Genomic DNA, 17,349 nt, shown 5'->3' with positions numbered 1-17,349 from the left:
CCCTCATCCACCTTCACCTCCTCTGTTGAAATGTGAGCCTGTGAGCAGAGACCTGTTAGGCACTTTATTGCTATGTCACAGTACTTAGAATAGTGTCTGGCACGGTGTAGTATCCAATAAATGTTTTTTAAGCAAACAAAAACAATTGGCAAGGCACTGATTTTCTGGTTTTTTGTTGCTCCTTTGCTAAGGGAAAAACAGACGTGCATGGACAATTAAGGAACAACATGAAAAGCACTATAAGATAATTAGGAAGATGGCCAAGCGAGTCAGAGGGGCTTCACTGATAAGCTGTTATTTGCTCTGGGTTTTGCGAAGAGAAGGGTGCGAAGAAAGCATGAGGAGCGTGTAAAATATCAGAAGCAAGAAGTCAGAGTATGTGTGGAGAATGATGAAGTCATTCTGTGTCAAGAGGACACCTCTCCAGCCTTGCAGTTCCTCTTTCAGGGTCCCCAAGCATTCTGAGCTGACCAGTATCAGAGCCTTTGTCACATTCTTCATAATATTTTTATTTACTTCTCAGTCTTCCCCATAGGACTGTGAGATCTCTGATGCAAGGAACTGGGATGTTCTGATAGTGAACTCCTTTCAGGCAGGGACTCTGCCTTATTCATCTTTGTCTTTTTGTAACTTAGCATGGTGCTGGTAACTGAAGGCCCTTGGTAAATTTATAATAAATGTATAATGAATGAATGAGTAAATGAGGGAATGACATGGCTTATTAGCAGTTTATTTATTTATTTATTGAGACAGAGTGTTGCTCTTTCACCCAGGCTGGAGTGCAGTGGCACGATCTCGGCTCACTGCAACTTAGCCTCCCAGGTTCAAGTGATTCTCTGCCTCAGCTTCCCAAGTAGCTGGGACTACAGGTGGCGCCACCATACCTGATTAATTTGGTATGCTTTTTTTTTTTTTTTTTGTGGAGACAGGGTTTCGCCGTGTTGGCCAGACTAGTTTTGAACTCCTGGACTCAAGTGATCCACCTGCTTTGGCCTTCCAAAGTGCTGGGATTACAGGCGTAAGCCACCGTGCCTGGCCATTAGCAGTTTACTTTAAAAGGATTTTGAATTTAAGTTGAGGATAAAAGTAGTTAATATGGTCCTTGGTAGCAATAATAAAAGTATAGTGCCTTTTTCCTGAATATATAGAATCTTGATAGACAGAAGTGATCTTATGGATGAGGAAACTGAGATCTGAGATATGAAATGAGTTGTTCATGGTTCCACAGCAAAATTGCAGGTCTAAGTAGAACTTGAATTTAAGAATCACAGCTCTCAATTAAACTTGCTTTCTACAAGTTCTACTATATAGCATGCTGGTCAGACAACTGTAGTAGACTGTGCAATTCTGAGCTCTACACTCAAAGAAATATACTGATAAAGTAGAATTTGTCCAAGGAGGGATGATGCAGATCCTAGGGGGATGTGGAAGTGATATCACATGAAGAACAGATGAGGAAATTAAGGATGTTTCACTTGGAGATGAAGACAGTTGCAGGAAGGCTGTGGGGTGAATGGGAAAACATGATTTCTGTCTTTTTATTTTAAATACATAAGTCATTATTCCTTTGCTCCTAAGAGAAAAAATAGGAGCCCTGGGTAGAAACCATGTAGAAATAAGCATCACCTTGATATAAGAAAGAATTGTCTGAAAAATTATAATTGCCCAAGGATGAAATTCCGAATTATCAGAAATATGCCAGTAGAGGCTGGGTGATTATCTGTTAGTTCTAGATTGTGAGTTTTTTTTTTTTTTTTTTAAAGCAGAGACCATGTTTTATTTGTATTTCCCTAGGACCTTAAATAGTGCCTGGCACGTAGTATGTGCTCACTTAAGATTGTTATGCATCTTTTAAAAGGAATTCCTTCATGGGTTGGGTGAGCATGGAAATGGGCAAGAGTGTATTGTACTATGAACTCCAAGGACTTAGGTTTATGATCGTTTGATAAAAATTCACATACAGCAACGCATCCACATCTAACAAGTCAAATCATTTCACCCTCCTACAAGCAAGAGTCAGTGGAATTGTTTCTTTTAATCTCTATAAATCTCTGTGGATGTTGCATTTTTTCCTCTTCCTTTATGAGGAGGAAGGGTTTCTTTGTCACAAGTATCTTACAAAGGAGACCCTGGCTCATTACATCTTTCTATCTGTTAACCAAACTAAACTTCCACGAAGAAGTTGAAAAGGAACTCGTCTTGTACAGGTGGTACAGGGCCGATTTATGGGAACATTTGAGTGATGGTTATGCCAATAGAGTCACACTTTACACAGTGATGACTAATCTAGAAAACCAGGTTTTTCAGAGTCCTAAATCCTACTTAGATAATCACCTTTATTTATGTTTTAATGAGTATTTTAAACATCACTTCAGAAAATAATTTTTCACTGAATATTTTATATTCAGAATATGTTGATTTGATATTTGGAGTGTCCTTTTTTTTCTAAAGTCCACGCACAGGTTATTTGAAGGAGACAAAGAGAGCTTTATTTAAATTTACTGTGTTAGCCATGGAAAGCTTTGCAGAGCTAAATGATAATAATTGATTTATTTTCATCTTATTCCTGGAGAATTTTCACAGCTTATTTTTTCCAAACCAAGTTGTGATACCTATTTGTATGCACAAATCAAACAAAAATCCATACCAACTTCCCAGTGAGGTCTTTCAGATGCTATAAGATTAATTTTCTTTCTTACCTCACCACATAAATATGCTCAAAACATATCTCTGTTTTCATGAAATACTGTCATCATCTTAGTTCCATTACAAATTATGGTGCTGCATTAGCCATAAAGCTATTCATGGGGTATGGGTTGTGATTCTAACTTCTTTTCAAAGAACCGTATACTATGAATATTGTATGGTGCTTTTGAGAATTCACGATTTTGGTGTTTCACATCTAATGGTGTTATTACGTTTTTCCCCTGGTAATTCCACCCACCTAAATGGAATATATTTTGCTACTCTGTGTATACCTATTATGTAACTTGTTCAGTATCCTTCAGATATATGCACTTAACTGGGGGATTCTAAGCTACTTCCCCAATAAAAACCAATATTTTCTTTCCCTCTCCTTTATGAGTTATAAAACACTTTCCCTCCCCTTCTTCTTTTATTTAGTTTATATGCCAGAGATTTTTCTGCTCTAGGGATGAAAATGGAAGACCAGGGAAGAAAGTTGATGAAATAGAGATGATTCAAAGATCTGAAATATTTTATCCTCACTCGATATAAAGTAAATTATTTTTTCTCTTTTCCAATAACCATCATTTCCCTTGATCTTGGAATCACTCAAAACCTAGCCACTGAGTCCTGTACAAACTAATGTGCTGTCTCAAGATGAGAAGAAACATGAAATATTGGTAGTTGTATAGATTGTACTAGTCTGATTATATTTACAGTTATGAGATACCGCAAATTTAAGAATGCCAATTTTTTCTCATCACTGAGTATTTATTATATATAACAAATACATGGGAAAGAAAAAACTATATTGTGTGATATAAATAGTTTATTTACATTACAGAAAAAACATCAAGACAATGTATACTATTTCAAATATATCCATACATAATCAAATATAGCTGTAGTACATGTTTTCATTGGTGTAGATTACCACAAATGCAAGGCAACATGTGTAGATCTCTTGTCTTATTCTTTTGTCTATAATACCGTATTGTGTAGTCCAAGCTCTCGGTAGTCCAGCCACTGTGAAACATGCTCCCTTTAGATTAACCTCGTGGACGCTCTTGTTGTGTTGTCTGAACTGTAGTGCCCTGTATTTTGCTTCTGTCTGTGAATTCTGTTGCTTCTGGGACATTTCCTGGAAGGTTGGAAAGTTTACAAATCTTAGTCCAATGCTATTACCTAAAGTTTGGTCCTACAATCACGGAGTAAAGATGTGGACTAAGCAAATTATTAAAGTATTTCAGATAAAAGAATTTATGATTAGTAGAAGCTTGGATTATTTTGGAAAAGTTATTATTTTGCTTCTCTGTGCAGTTGTCTTTAAGTTTTTGTTGGGAATTGAACACAGGCAGAAGTTGAAGAGGAAGACATTTACTTTGTCCTTAACTGCTTACTCATTAAGGCACAAAGAATGACTCAGCACAATGCAATCAAGCAAGTCATGAGCCCATTTTATCTCACTTTAAAGGTCTTCAACAATTTCATATTTCAAATGTCCTAGGAATGAATGTTATATTGACTTTTCAATGTTATGAGTTTAAATCCTATCAAACCAGAGAATGAACCAACTGTTAATATCTGATATGTAATGGAAAGGAATATTGTTTTGGACCAGCCTAATATCATTTTTGTACATTAATAGTATAAATTAGGGACACAAATTTGTACCAATTATTTAGCATCTATAAAAATCTAATATTCAGTCAAATTATCTGAAAATGTCTGATTTTTTTCTCTTGCAACAAAAAGTGCTTTGACTATGCAAATGAGAATAATGGAAAGTTCATATACAATTCTATTATAATAATCTGTGAAGTATCAGAATATATAAAAATATATAAATACACATACACATATATATCACGTGTGTATATGTGGGTTTATGTATATATGTGTGTGTGTATGTATGTGTATATAAATATATATATATATATATGTATAGTTTTAGAGGGAGGATAGATCTGTTAAAGTGAACATGGAGCTGAAATCACATTCCCAGCAAATGGCAGCTAGAGATAAAAAGATCAAAAATCCAACTTCTCAACAGGGCAACTCTTTTCATTTTGAAACATGTCTCCAAATGTCCATATTTTTTGTGACACGTGGTGTTTTAGGAGCAGGGCAGGTGTTTGGCTAAAATAGTGAAGCAAAAGAGAAAAGATTTTTTTAAAAAAAGAAAGTAGAAAGAAGGAGAAGAGATAGAAGAGAGATGTAGAAGACAGGAGAAACCAGATGAGGAAGATGAAAAATCAAAGGAAATGGGAGGACTTCTGCTTGTTGCAATTTTGTAAATATTTTAGCAAGACCTATTTTGAAATAGGTCTTGACAGACAAATGTGGGCAGGTCATCAGGAAAGTAGGGTTTCTGGGGTTTGGAGACAGATAGCCTAGTTGGAAAGTCTGGTTTCAGAGCAGAATGTTTTCAAGTGAGTGAAATGAATCCACACTGGGAATTGGTGTGCTTTATTGACTAGTATGAATCCTGGAAAGGCTCTAGAAGGTTTGGTGGTCTTAAGGCAGATTTGTAAAAGGCATTACAAAATACTAATTTAGTTTATGTGCTATGCCTTCCCCTCAAAAGCCAATAAATTGAGGACAGCTTTTATTTTATTATAACACGGAAAATGGATAAGTCCATATGCCTTGGAAAAATAGCTTACTCTAATTTGGAGCTCAGTTTAGATAATCTTGAGCATCAGAATACACAAAATCCTTACCAGATACGGTGCAGTATGAGCATGGTGAAGTGTCCAGGCTCTGGCACTAGGCCACTTGGACACCATTTCTGCCCTTGTTGCTCAGCTGTGTGAAGTCAGCAATTTGCCAACTTCTACCTTAGGGTCTCTGTCTTGAAAGTGGAGATAATTGTTTCATCTTTGTAATGTTATTAAATGTGCATATATGTGTGTGTATATGTGTATATACATATACGATACACACACATAATATGTGCTTACACAATTCCTAGTGAGGAAAGGACCCTGTATATTTCTGTTGTTTTTATTATGTATGGGAATGCAACTGTGATTCATAACAGAATTGAAAACATGAGCTAAAGTATTTACAGTTTTGCATTTGTGTCAGTAGTCGAAGTAGCAATCAAATTGTTGAGATTATATCCATTAAATATAGGTTTTGTTTTTCATGTACTGATATTGGCTAGATATTAGAGTAATATGGCATAGTTTCTCCTATGTTTTAGATTCTTTTCTTTTTCTTTTTATATGCAGTATTTTTGGTTTCTTATTATCTTTATGTTCCCCAGAATCTATTTTAATATAATCACTTGGCATCTAAACGTGAGAGTCAAGTCGATGAACTCAACTCGGCCTAGAGCAGCCCAAAGCTTTAGTCGGTGATCTTCCCTTAAGCCTTTAGGCCAGGTGAGGATTTATGAACCATATTTTGTCTTTTTCAAGAGCAAATGCCACACTTGTCCTCAAAGAAGATAGTGCAATACCATACTGAAATGTATTATGACCCTTATTTTCTAAAGATACGATACTTTATTTTTGTATCTGTTCAAAACAATTTTTAGACAAACATTCTGATTTCCTGGAGGGCTGCACAAATGAAGAAAGTCTAAACGCCTTGTGAATTTGGTGAAAATCTTAAAAACTTCCTTGGAACTTTTTATAGAAGAGTGAAATCAAGTCAGTAAGGACTATCTTCAGTGACTTTTCTGGTTACACAGAACATAAATGATACGCATTTGGCTTAAAGTCCAATTCTTGGTTACCACTGGTTTGCATGCAAATGAAATTAAGCAAGTACTGGCCTCATTCCTTTACTCCAAGCCCAACGTCAGACATTGCTAATTAATCATGGTTTTCTTTTCTGTTGAAACTAAAGGAAACCCCTGTGTCTTTTAACCTGATTCTCCAAGAAACAATTACCTTTTGATTAGGCTGGGAATTTGATATAAAAGATTGTTGTGATATTTGCTGCATGTTTTTCTGTATCTAAGGTTTTCATTTACCATAAAAGTACAACTACTTGTGTTTTTACATTTTGTAACTGAAAACTATTTTGTCATCTAAGATAAAAATGTGTTTGTTATTATACCAAGATATGTTAAAACTGATTCGGATACATAAGGATACTAATCCAGATAGATAAGGATACTAATTCAAGTAGGTAAAATAAGTAATCTTTATCATCAGGCAAAATTAAGGAAAATAATTTGTACCACCCCAATATGCTATTGTACCACTCCATTGGCTATTCAAATACTCTTATGCTAAGGACATAGGACTCATAGAGAATGGATGGCTGCAGAGTCCATGAAGGAACTCAACTCGGAGGGATCTGATTAAATAAAAGAGGAACAATATATCCCTTTATTTGGGTAGCCACTAAGTGCTATTACTGACCTTGTGATGCAGAGGACCACCACACAGATGACAGCAATCTGAATCGTTCCAATCACAGCTGCGATTAAGACATACTGAAACCGTACAGGACCGGGAACAACGTATAGAACACTGTAGTCCTTTTTTTCACAGTGTTGTCCAGTATAACCAGCATCACACCTGGAAGAAATTATAGTGCCCAGGTTACCTGTAGCTGCTGCATTCATTTTTATAAGTTAATCGATAGGCATTTATTTTCATCACAGAATTAGGGCTTTTTGTGTCCTTTTCTAAATAAATATTACTTTGTGGCTATGGCTCTCAACTACTTATTTTCAACAAGATGTCTTTGTGTTTCTCGGTTATCAGATATGTGGTTTCTTTTTACATTTATGATAATAATTTCAAAGATAGGAGGATTACTAGATAATTTGTTTTTGGCGACAGTATAGAGAGATAATACATGTCCAGGAATGACTGTTATTTCTATATTTTCTGGAAGGTGAGCTTTACATTTTATTTAATTTGCTCTTTAATCAACCTAAGTCAACATGTTTACTTGAAAAAATATGTGTTTCTGATGACATGGGTACAAAAATTAGTCTGTTTTGGATGAAACATTCTCTATGCCATTGTCAGAATAAATGTAAATATTAGGATCAGAGTTACAGGATGAGTCATTAATTTTCTGGTCAAAAAAATCATCTGCCGATGATACAGTCAAATTTTGTTAGAAAAAAGTAAGTATGGGCCGGGCACGGTGGCTCACGCTTGTAATCCCAGCACTTTGGGAGGCCGAGGCGGGCGGATCACGAGGTCAGGAGATCGAGACCACGGTGAAACCCCGTCTCTACTAAAAACATACAAAAAATTAGCCGGGCATGCACTATCGGAGGCTGAGGCGGGAGAATGGGTGAGAGGAGGCGCACTTAGACGTCCGCCACCGCCACCAGCCTCGGTGACAGGTAAGTATGATGTAGGCAACATAGTTCTGCAAAACAAGACGAGGTATTGTTCATCTGAGAATGAATGTTGCCTCTCTCACTCAACCCTCACGGAAAGCTCAGGTAGACAATCTACATATGAAAATTAGCATGTGTCAATGAAATGAGAAAATAGCTCATAAGAAAACAATACTTAAAGAGGATCAACATGTCACTGATTTTGTGGAACTATTCTATTACTTCACTTTGAATTTCTCATAACTACATCCTGAGAAATTTTTTCTCTCCATCAGGAAGGGTTTAATAATAATGACACTGCTGGGGAGTGAGGGGGTGGCAGGAGTAACTTCTCAGTTTTGTTCACCCTGCCTGACTTCAGTTGAAGGCCTGTGCTAGTATATTTTGTGGAGAGAAAACATGAAAGGAAGACAGCTCTAGGGGGGGGGCGGGGAGGGGGGAGGGAGGAAGAGTGGGAGAGAGAGAGAGAGAAATCTTCTGTTGTAAATGAAAATACAACCTATTTCATCATATGTCACTTGTACTTAATGTAAATAAAAATAAAAATAAATTATGTTTTCATTTTGGCTTTGCCATCTCTGAAATAATTATATTTTAGACATGAATACACAGCATGTATTTAAATACATATACATATACATATATATATATTTAAATACATATATATATATATATATATATATATGAGATGGGGTCTTGCTCAGTTGCCCAGGCTGGAGTGTAGTGGTGTGACCATAGCTCACTGCAGGCTTGAACTCCTGGGCTCAAGAGATCATCCCATCTCAGCTCTCGAGTAGCTCCTGGACTACAGGTGCATACCACCGTGCCTGGCTAATTTTTAATTAATTAATTAATTAATTAATTTTTTTTTTTTTTTAGAGATAGGATCTCCCTTTGTTGCCCAGGCTGGCTTCAAGTGATCCTCTCACCTTGGCTTCCCAAAATGTGGGATTACAGATGTGAGCCATCATGCCTGGCCAGTATTTATATTTATAAACTAAATCCAGATAAACAATTTCTTTGTGTCTCTACTGAGTTTGAAACTGTGGAGGTATAGCTAATGATTTCACTTTGCACGGCTCCATGGGAGAGCAGATGTATAGAAAATAGTGAATGCCTGGCAAAACAAGGATTGATGATATTTATGAGAAGACCTGAAGGAGTTAGGAAAAGATGAACTCTGAGAAGCAACTATGCTATCTAATATACATAGGGCTTCATCCACTCATTTGTCTAATAAATACTTATTGAGCAACTATTCTGTGTTCAGGAGAAAGAATAGTAATACGGAGGAACTCGTACCTTTAAGGAGCTTATAATGCACAAAGTACAATTTCAAATTCTACTAGAAGAGTTTAGTAATGCGTTATATAGTACCTGAGTGTATAAGGTGCACATATTTTTGTTTTTTTTTTAGTGTGTGAATGCTTGTGTGAGTATGTGTGTGTGTGTGCATACATGCACAGAAGAAGCAGAGAAAAGTTTTGTTGCTGATCACCCATTCAAGAAGAATGTCGACCAATTTTCTATAAACATCTACAACTTAGTTTCTGCATATTAACTTTATATATTAACTATTCTTACGAGTAAAAATGTTACCTGCAAGATGGCTCCTGCATATTGATAGAATGCTCACACTTCCCATGCATGCAGAAGCCATTGTAATGTTCCGGACAAGGTATGTGATGTTCCCTGGCACTTTCTTCTAATTTGTTAGCATTCTCTGTGAATACAGATAAAAGTAAGCACCCCCTGTAAATACTTTCTTAGCCTCGTAAGATCAACCAGTACATTAAGAAGCAAAGCTATGGTAGGCAGAGATATTTAAAAGGGCAAGAACTAAAGGGCTATGCTTCAGAAATAAGAGGAAGAAAGAACTGGAAGACAGACGTCTTTACCATTGTGTTTAGAGATGAAATTTGCAAAATTACCCAGTGCTTTTATGCTTTTATGCAATTTTCTACATCTTTAATAGCTAGTGGTGTTTCTAGGACTTGTCAGACAGCTTTAATTTTCCTCACATAGGGACCGTACATTGATCACGAAATACTCCAAGAAGAAATATCCTATTTTTTAAATCTCAAAGCCCAGCATAATGTCCTTAAGAGTAAATTGCTGTAATACCTTGATACTTTCGCAATACGAGAGCTTAAAAGTTAAAATATGGCCGTGTTCAATTGTTAAACACACATTTTCCAAACCGAATGCAAATTTCAACAAATGTATTCTTTCAGCCTTTTAAAATCTACTGCAAACATGATTTTCACTAGCATCCATACTTTTTTTTTGTTGCCAAAACTATTAAATAAGAAAACGTTATTTCAAAATCACTTATGTAGATATTCACATAGTATACACTGAATACTGTAAGTGTATTTAAATGCATATTTGGCCTGTATTAACAATGCCATGTGAAACCTAAACTTATGATAAAGAATAAATGTGGATTCTAAAATGAATACTTTTGCCTGCCATTACAACATGTTCTACTTGTTTTGCCATGTTTTCATAGATATTTGAATTTTTTTGACCTTTGTTAGTCCAAAAACATTTGCTTCATATTTGTAATGCCATATTTAAGTGTCTTTTGAGTCTTAATATGTTCATTTTATGATAACACTTTTGCCTTGAGTTTTCCCTAAATCTGAAATATGATATTCTTGAAAATTTCTGCCCAAACACATGAGAAATATAGCTTTTATGAACTCAATCTGAAGACACTCTTCAATCTGAAGGTACTCTTCAACACCCTAGTAATTAGTCAGCAGTAATGGAAAACGGCAAATGAATTCCTATTTTTATGAAATGCTTTATTTCCATATAAGGGTATAGGTTTTATTATTAGCAGTCACGGATGATAAACATATTCATCAGAAGAAAAAAACATGCCTCTGCTATTAGTGAATCAGACAAATGTATTATTTATGATTAAACAGAGCCGCAAAATATCTATACATCTTTAAGATCCAGATGCTATCTGCAAAACATTAAAGTCTGAAAAAAGTTGTAAAATATGTATAGTGCTTTCTTGTGTAGAGATATTTATATGCATCATTATGATGGGTGATATTTTATGTTACACACCCAAATTTGTAAGGGATTTACCATCAGTATACTAGAGAGCCTGTAGATGACATTTAAATCATTAGTTTGTTTCTTATCTGTGTCTCTTTAGCTAGGATGGTTGGTGATTTTTTTGTTTGAATTACAGTATTTGCACATCGATAACAGCTATTAAACTGAACAAACTACTTCCATGGAGAAAACTAAGAACGTATAGACCTTTTTTGGTTTCTTCCCTCTTCTTTGAAGTTACTTTGGAATTTTGTGGTATAATGTTTTTGGTAGCAAGTGCAACTGCAGTAAGCAAATACACCAAAATTAAAGTGGGTAGTGTTGGGTGAAATTTCCCACATGGGAACGTGTGACCAAAATGGAAGCAAGGCAGTTCGTGAACCCATGGAGGAGGCTGTGTTCCTTCTGTGCCAGGGCCGGGGGCTACACACTATAGCGATCAAACCATGCACCTGCTGTTCAAAGGAGACTTTAGCAGTGGGGTTTGCCAGTCACACTGCTGGTGTAATGAACCAGCTCTGATTTTCACTTTTATTTCTGGACCTTCTTCCCATAACAAACTATTCGACACTTCTATTTAGGGTTCATTAGTAACCCCTCAGTGCTTCTGAACACCTGCATGCAGGGAAATTTTCTGTGACTTCCCTAAATTTCAGTTATACACTGTCTTTTCAGATATAGTATTTTTCAAACACATCTTATTAGGACTATTTTTCTTTCTGTCAGTTACAAAAGAATATCAAGAATTTTTTAAAGTGAAAATCCAGTTTTTAGGCTATTTTATTTTTAACACTGTACCTCACCCCATACTGACAGTTTGTTTCTGGATTCGTGCCATATTCACAATTATGAACTGAAGTATAAAGGAAAAATAAGAGCTTGTTTGAATGAGGCTGTTGCCTTAGTGTGGTAAGAGATGGATATTTTCATAAGGTTCATTATCCAGCCAGGGTGATCACATGGGCAGGGAATAGTTTCCATCATAAAATCTCCTAATTAGTTTACGCTATTCCTTATGAGCTTGGAGTGCTCTGTTATGCTGCTCATAGGATACTGTCAAATAAGAAAGCAGAGAGATTGAAAATAAATGAGTAGAAGAAATGATCTCTGGGCAAGAAAATGAGGAATCATCAATATATGTCAACAAATTTATAGTCAATCCAACCAAGTAAATCAGTTGATTGAAAACCTGAATATATAACCACTGCTAGTAATGCAATAGACATATTTTAGAAATGAGATTTTAGTATATTAAGAAGAGTAGAAACACAGAAATCTAATATCCAAACAAACATGTATATGAACCATAGTGTTTGTGATCTTAATGTTTATGTGTAGTAGGTATTAAGCAATAACAAAGCATTAAAACATTGTAAATTATATAAAATATGTATTTCTGGAAGTCCGCATGTTTCCCTCAGTAGCTTATGATTTAGACATTGATTTCTCTGTCCTCCATTTTAAAAGAGGTTTAATCTAAGGGTTGTGCTCTTTCTTCTAAAATAGATAAAAGGCTATGGTAGAAACTCTTCATGTCTGTGTTTAAAATCCTCAACTAGTTTCCTGTTTAAATGTTTACAAATGGTTTGTTCTAGAGAGTTCCTGACCCTTTGAAAAAACAATTTCTGATACAATCTGAGTTATCTGCAGCAGAGCTAATAGGGCTCCATGCCCATTGCTAGTCAACACTTCAGTCAAGAGCTATTGAAGTGGGCTGTTCTATAGTACAGCTACTCATATTGTTTCTACCCTGGTGCTTGCAGGGAAAGAAATAGGGAAAGCTAAAGAGAATGGCAAATGGTGAGGCCTTACCTTACTGCAAGTCAAGTAGGGTTAAGTGGGTAGAAAGGGGGCAAAGCCAGATTTAGCACTTCCAACTTAAATCAATACAGTCCAGTATGTACATGCGTGTGTGTGTATGTGTTTACCATTGCCCCGTATTCCTTTCCCTAAAAAGCTGAAAATAAGATGTTGTTTAGATAATTAATCTATCAAAGGAACACATTATGGATCAAAGGAGAAATATTACAGTGTAAAATTTGACTAAATCTGTCCATATTTCTAAAAAAGAGAATGTTTTCCTTTGGACAAAGATTAAAGGTTGGCCAAAGAAGTTCTGAAAGTTAAGTTGTATTATCTATCCAAGTGCTCTCCAAGCTGGTGTGTCTTTGTTTTTTATTTTGAAAGTCTTACTCTACTACCCAGGATGGAATGCAGTGGCGTGATCTTGGCTCACTACAACCTCCACCTCCTGGGCTCAAGTGATTCTTGTGTCTCTACCTCCCTATTAGGTGGGACTATAGGCATGTGCCATTACGCTAGCTAACTTTTTGTATTTTTTAGTAGAGATGGGGGTTTTCCATGTTGGCCAGGCTGGTCTTGAACTCCTGGCCTCAAGTGATCCACCTGCTTCGGCCTCCCAAAGTGCTGGGATTACAGTCATGAGTCACTACACCCAGCCCAAGTTGGTGTGTCTTAAAAAACCAGCCTAAAGTAGCAAACCCAGAGTCCCAGGTGCAGAGATAGATGCACCAGGTTATTAGTTTCTGATGCTATTAAATATTTATTCGGTTAACCCATTTCTCTTGTTCTGATGCTCTACTGTCTAGTCATTCTTAAAATAATTTGACTTCTATGTAGCCATCATACTGGAATAGCTTTGACAAAACAACATGAATATCTTACCCATTTAACAGTCACATATTTCATTTGAGAGAATTGACTAGTTCTGAATTTCTGTTTATTTTTTGAGGGGGTCACATGTCAACTTTCTTCATCCCACTCAATTCTGAAGTTTTGTAAGGTCAAACTTCTGCTGTATAGACCACAGAACTAGACCCTACCCATTGTTCACTACAGTCTGTGAGGCCTTTGGGGGCTGGTCAAATGATATTTCTCTGGTAATGCCCCACTTTAATCAGGACTTTATTTCAAATGTACGCAAATTCTTAGGCCACTGATTCATCCAGAAGAGTCTGATTCTGTGTAAGCATTTCTGAGAAAACTGAAAAGATCCTAAACTAGAGGAAACATCAGGAATTTAGTGGATGTTTTAGGTGGGCAGATCTCCACTGCATATTTTTAAACAACTAGAGCTGTTCAATAGGAGAATGAGTTCCGTTGTAAAGTAGTGGGCTTCTGGCGGTATTGAAAGGAGCTGTGTGGCCATTTCTCAGGGATGTTGTAGACTGTTAGTGTATATCGATTAGGTTATTTCAGAGCTCTAAGTTCATTGAATTCTGAAAGTCACATTTCTATTGCTAATATTTACTTATGATTAATCATGAATATTTACTAACATTTATTAGAGAATATTATTTTTGATATGCTAGGAGAAAGATGTAGAGAAATAGGGACATTATTTATATATATTAAGCAAAATACTTTTGCCTTAATTATGGGACATGTTACCTTTTGAAAGGGTATAAAATATCTTGAATTTTGACTGTGTCTATAATTCAGACATTCTAGCAGAGAGGACCTTTACTATGTAATGTATTGCCTTTCTTTTGTTTAGTGGACCTAAATTCAATTTTTAAAATCATGCTTTAACATCCTATATGATCTTGACATGCACATGCATGTGAGTATTACAGTTTGGTGTATTATCTTTTCAACGATCTTTTGCTGTTGGTCCACAAAATGTGTCATACTTTTATAGAAAACAAAAATTTTCAATTTTGAATGTATTTATGTAATCTTGCTATTTTTTATATGTAATGACAGTAGAGGGAAACTCCAGTATTGAAATATTCATATTCTTACACACCTTTTGTAATTACTTAATTTTACCCTCCCCCTACTTACTGCCATTTCTCCAAAGCAAAATGAAACTACTTTTATTTAACTAGAAAAGGAAAAAACTGTTTTGTTCTCCTTATATTTACATTGTGCCTGGGACAGAAATAAATTATAAATATAGAAATAAAGTCATGATTGTCCCCATTGTTGGTTAGAGTTGGTTTCAAAGAAGATATACAATTCTTATGATTTCTTCTCCTTATCTTATCAGGTATAAACATATGAGGCAGTAAAACCTCATATCTAGCTTGAGTTGCAATCCAAGTTTTTTAAAGACTAGAAAAGCATTCCTATTGAATGGGTTCTGAATGTAATGAAGTCTGAGTTCCTGCAACTTAACAGATTCCACAATAACCTCACCTGCTGTCATAGTTTCTTCAAGGCACATATGAGTAGATGAGAAGAGTCTCTCCTTTTTTTTTTTTGAGACGGAGTCTCACTCTGTCGCCCAGGCTGGAGTGCAGTGGCGCAATCTCGGCTCACTGCAAGCTCTGCCTCCCGGGTTCACGCCATTCTCCTGCCTCACCCTCTCCGAGTAGCAGGGACTACAGGCACCCGCCACCACGCCCGGCTAATTTTTTTTGTATTTTTAGTAGAGACGGGGTTTCACCGTGGTCTCGATCTCCTGACCTCGTGATCCGCCTGCCTTGGCCTCCCAAAGTGCTGGGATTACAAGCGTGAGCCATCGCACCCAGCTGAGTCTCTCCTTTTTAAAGCTTCTGGGACACAGACTCAAATAAAAATGCTAGTTAAAAGTGACAGCCTAGCATGAGGGACACAGAGAATTTAAGGATACAATCAATTCTCAAGTTTTGTAAAGAGCAGAGACCCAGTCATAACATTCTTGTTATTTAATCTCTGTTAAAGACTTAGAAAATAACTCTTCAAAACAGAGACCATGTCCTTCAACATTCTTGCTACAAATTTAACATTTCTTCTGCAAGTTGGACATTATTCTATTCTTTTCAGAAAAATAATTGAAACTACTTGGATCAGAAACTTTGCTAGTAAGGCAGTGGTATGGGTTGGGAACAGGATGGATGCAAACAAACAGAAATTCCTCTTCATTCCACCTTTGATAGGCACTAATATAAAATGTGAAAAGTGATTATCCTTATCATTGCTTGCATATGCTATAAATATTCTTATTGAACATAAAATTAAAATAAAGTGTAAGAAAACTAATTTTCATGTTACTGGATTCTCAGGCAAGGCCTTGATGACATGATTCAGGGATTGCTAGAATTTAAATTGGAAAAAGTACCAGCATCTGAAATATACATAGTAATTTGGGGACTGGAGTAATTGAAATGCAACAATAGTGCATGATTATTTGCATGGGCTTTTATTAACTCAGTTTCTATTTGTAATATATTTACATAGATAAATACTGAAAAATCTGTAAAATCTTGGGAGAAAAACTTGTATGCAACATTTTCACTTGACATCCAAATACAATTATAATCCAATAATTTGGCATAACAAGGCTCATATAGATTTAGTTAGAAATCCTGGATCTCAAAAAATTTTATTATTAAGAGCAAAATAAGTAGCTCCTTAGTTGTTTGCTCTGTTTTTTGACTCGGCAATGCCCTGCCTGGCTTTATATGGCAGAGCCCTCAGAAGAGTGAAGAGAGCAGGCCGCTGGGAGAAGTTGTGTTCTGTCTCTAATGGTCCTTTTCAAACTTCAACACTCAGTCAAGAGCCTATTAACTCTCAGCAAGTGGGTAACTCCTATCGGTTTACAGGACTTGGTTTGAAGACCTTTTAAAAATACAGTAATTTATGGAACTTTAGATGTCTTTGACAACATCTCTGTAAGTATCAGGCCTTGGGAAGAGGTAGGAATCTATGGTTCATTAGCCTCTTGGGAGTCCAGAGCTGGAGTTGCCTTAAGCTTATCTGGGGCAATTTGTTGCAGCTCTCCCCACTGAGTTTTCTCCTCAGCATCTCCTTACTTTCAAGCTGCTCTCAGGAGACAAAGTTTGCTATAAACTTGAGAGAAAGAAAATGCCATGGGAAGCCATTTTGTGCTAAGGATATATTTATTCTATTCCTTTTTGTCTTGAACTAAATATATGCATTTTTGGCGAAAATTATTTGCTTGTGGTTAATCTAGGCATCCTTTCTTAGTGAGCGTCATTGGTGACAATGCTGAAAATGACACTAAGTAACAGAAGAAAGAAGCAACGGGTCAGGTCCCATCTACTCTAGTCTTATGGGCCATGTGAGCCAAGCAATTTTCTTCTTTGTAGGCTGCGTGTGCAGAAATGGATAAATAGTCAAGACAAACCTCCTCAGGTGATATATCTGTTTTCTTCTGTGACCCTGAAGTGACTAACTGGCAGAGAGTGAAGAGGATTGAGGCTAGAGCATTTACTGGAATATAGTGAAAGCAAAGGTTTGAATAACACAGATAGAACACCAAAGCTGTCTTTCAGTAATTTATTATATGAATATTTCTTGAG

The 17,349-nt window shown here is 36.2% G+C and overlaps 1 protein-coding gene across 1 annotated transcript in view; it reads right to left on the bottom strand.

Annotated features, from left to right (window-relative positions):
- Positions 1–2,466: 2,466 nt before the first annotated feature.
- The window catches only part of TMEFF2 (transmembrane protein with EGF like and two follistatin like domains 2), a 255,675-nt gene continuing 240,792 nt past the window's right edge, over positions 2,467–17,349 (bottom strand). The window contains exons 8-10 of the mRNA XM_032755106.2: positions 9,605–9,728; positions 7,065–7,223; positions 2,467–3,826 (exon numbers count right to left, since the gene is read on the bottom strand). Coding sequence (XP_032610997.1) covers positions 3,730–3,826; positions 7,065–7,223; positions 9,605–9,728 — 380 coding nt within the window. The 3' untranslated portion in view covers positions 2,467–3,729. The remainder of the gene's footprint in view (positions 3,827–7,064; positions 7,224–9,604; positions 9,729–17,349) is intronic.

Source organism: Hylobates moloch, unplaced genomic scaffold, assembly GCF_009828535.3.
Source record: "Hylobates moloch isolate HMO894 unplaced genomic scaffold, HMol_V3 SCAFFOLD_1, whole genome shotgun sequence".
In the NCBI taxonomy this organism is placed as follows: Eukaryota; Metazoa; Chordata; class Mammalia; order Primates; family Hylobatidae; genus Hylobates; species Hylobates moloch.
Note: the sequence above shows the minus strand (reverse complement) of the source record. Positions and strands in the feature narration are given on the sequence as shown.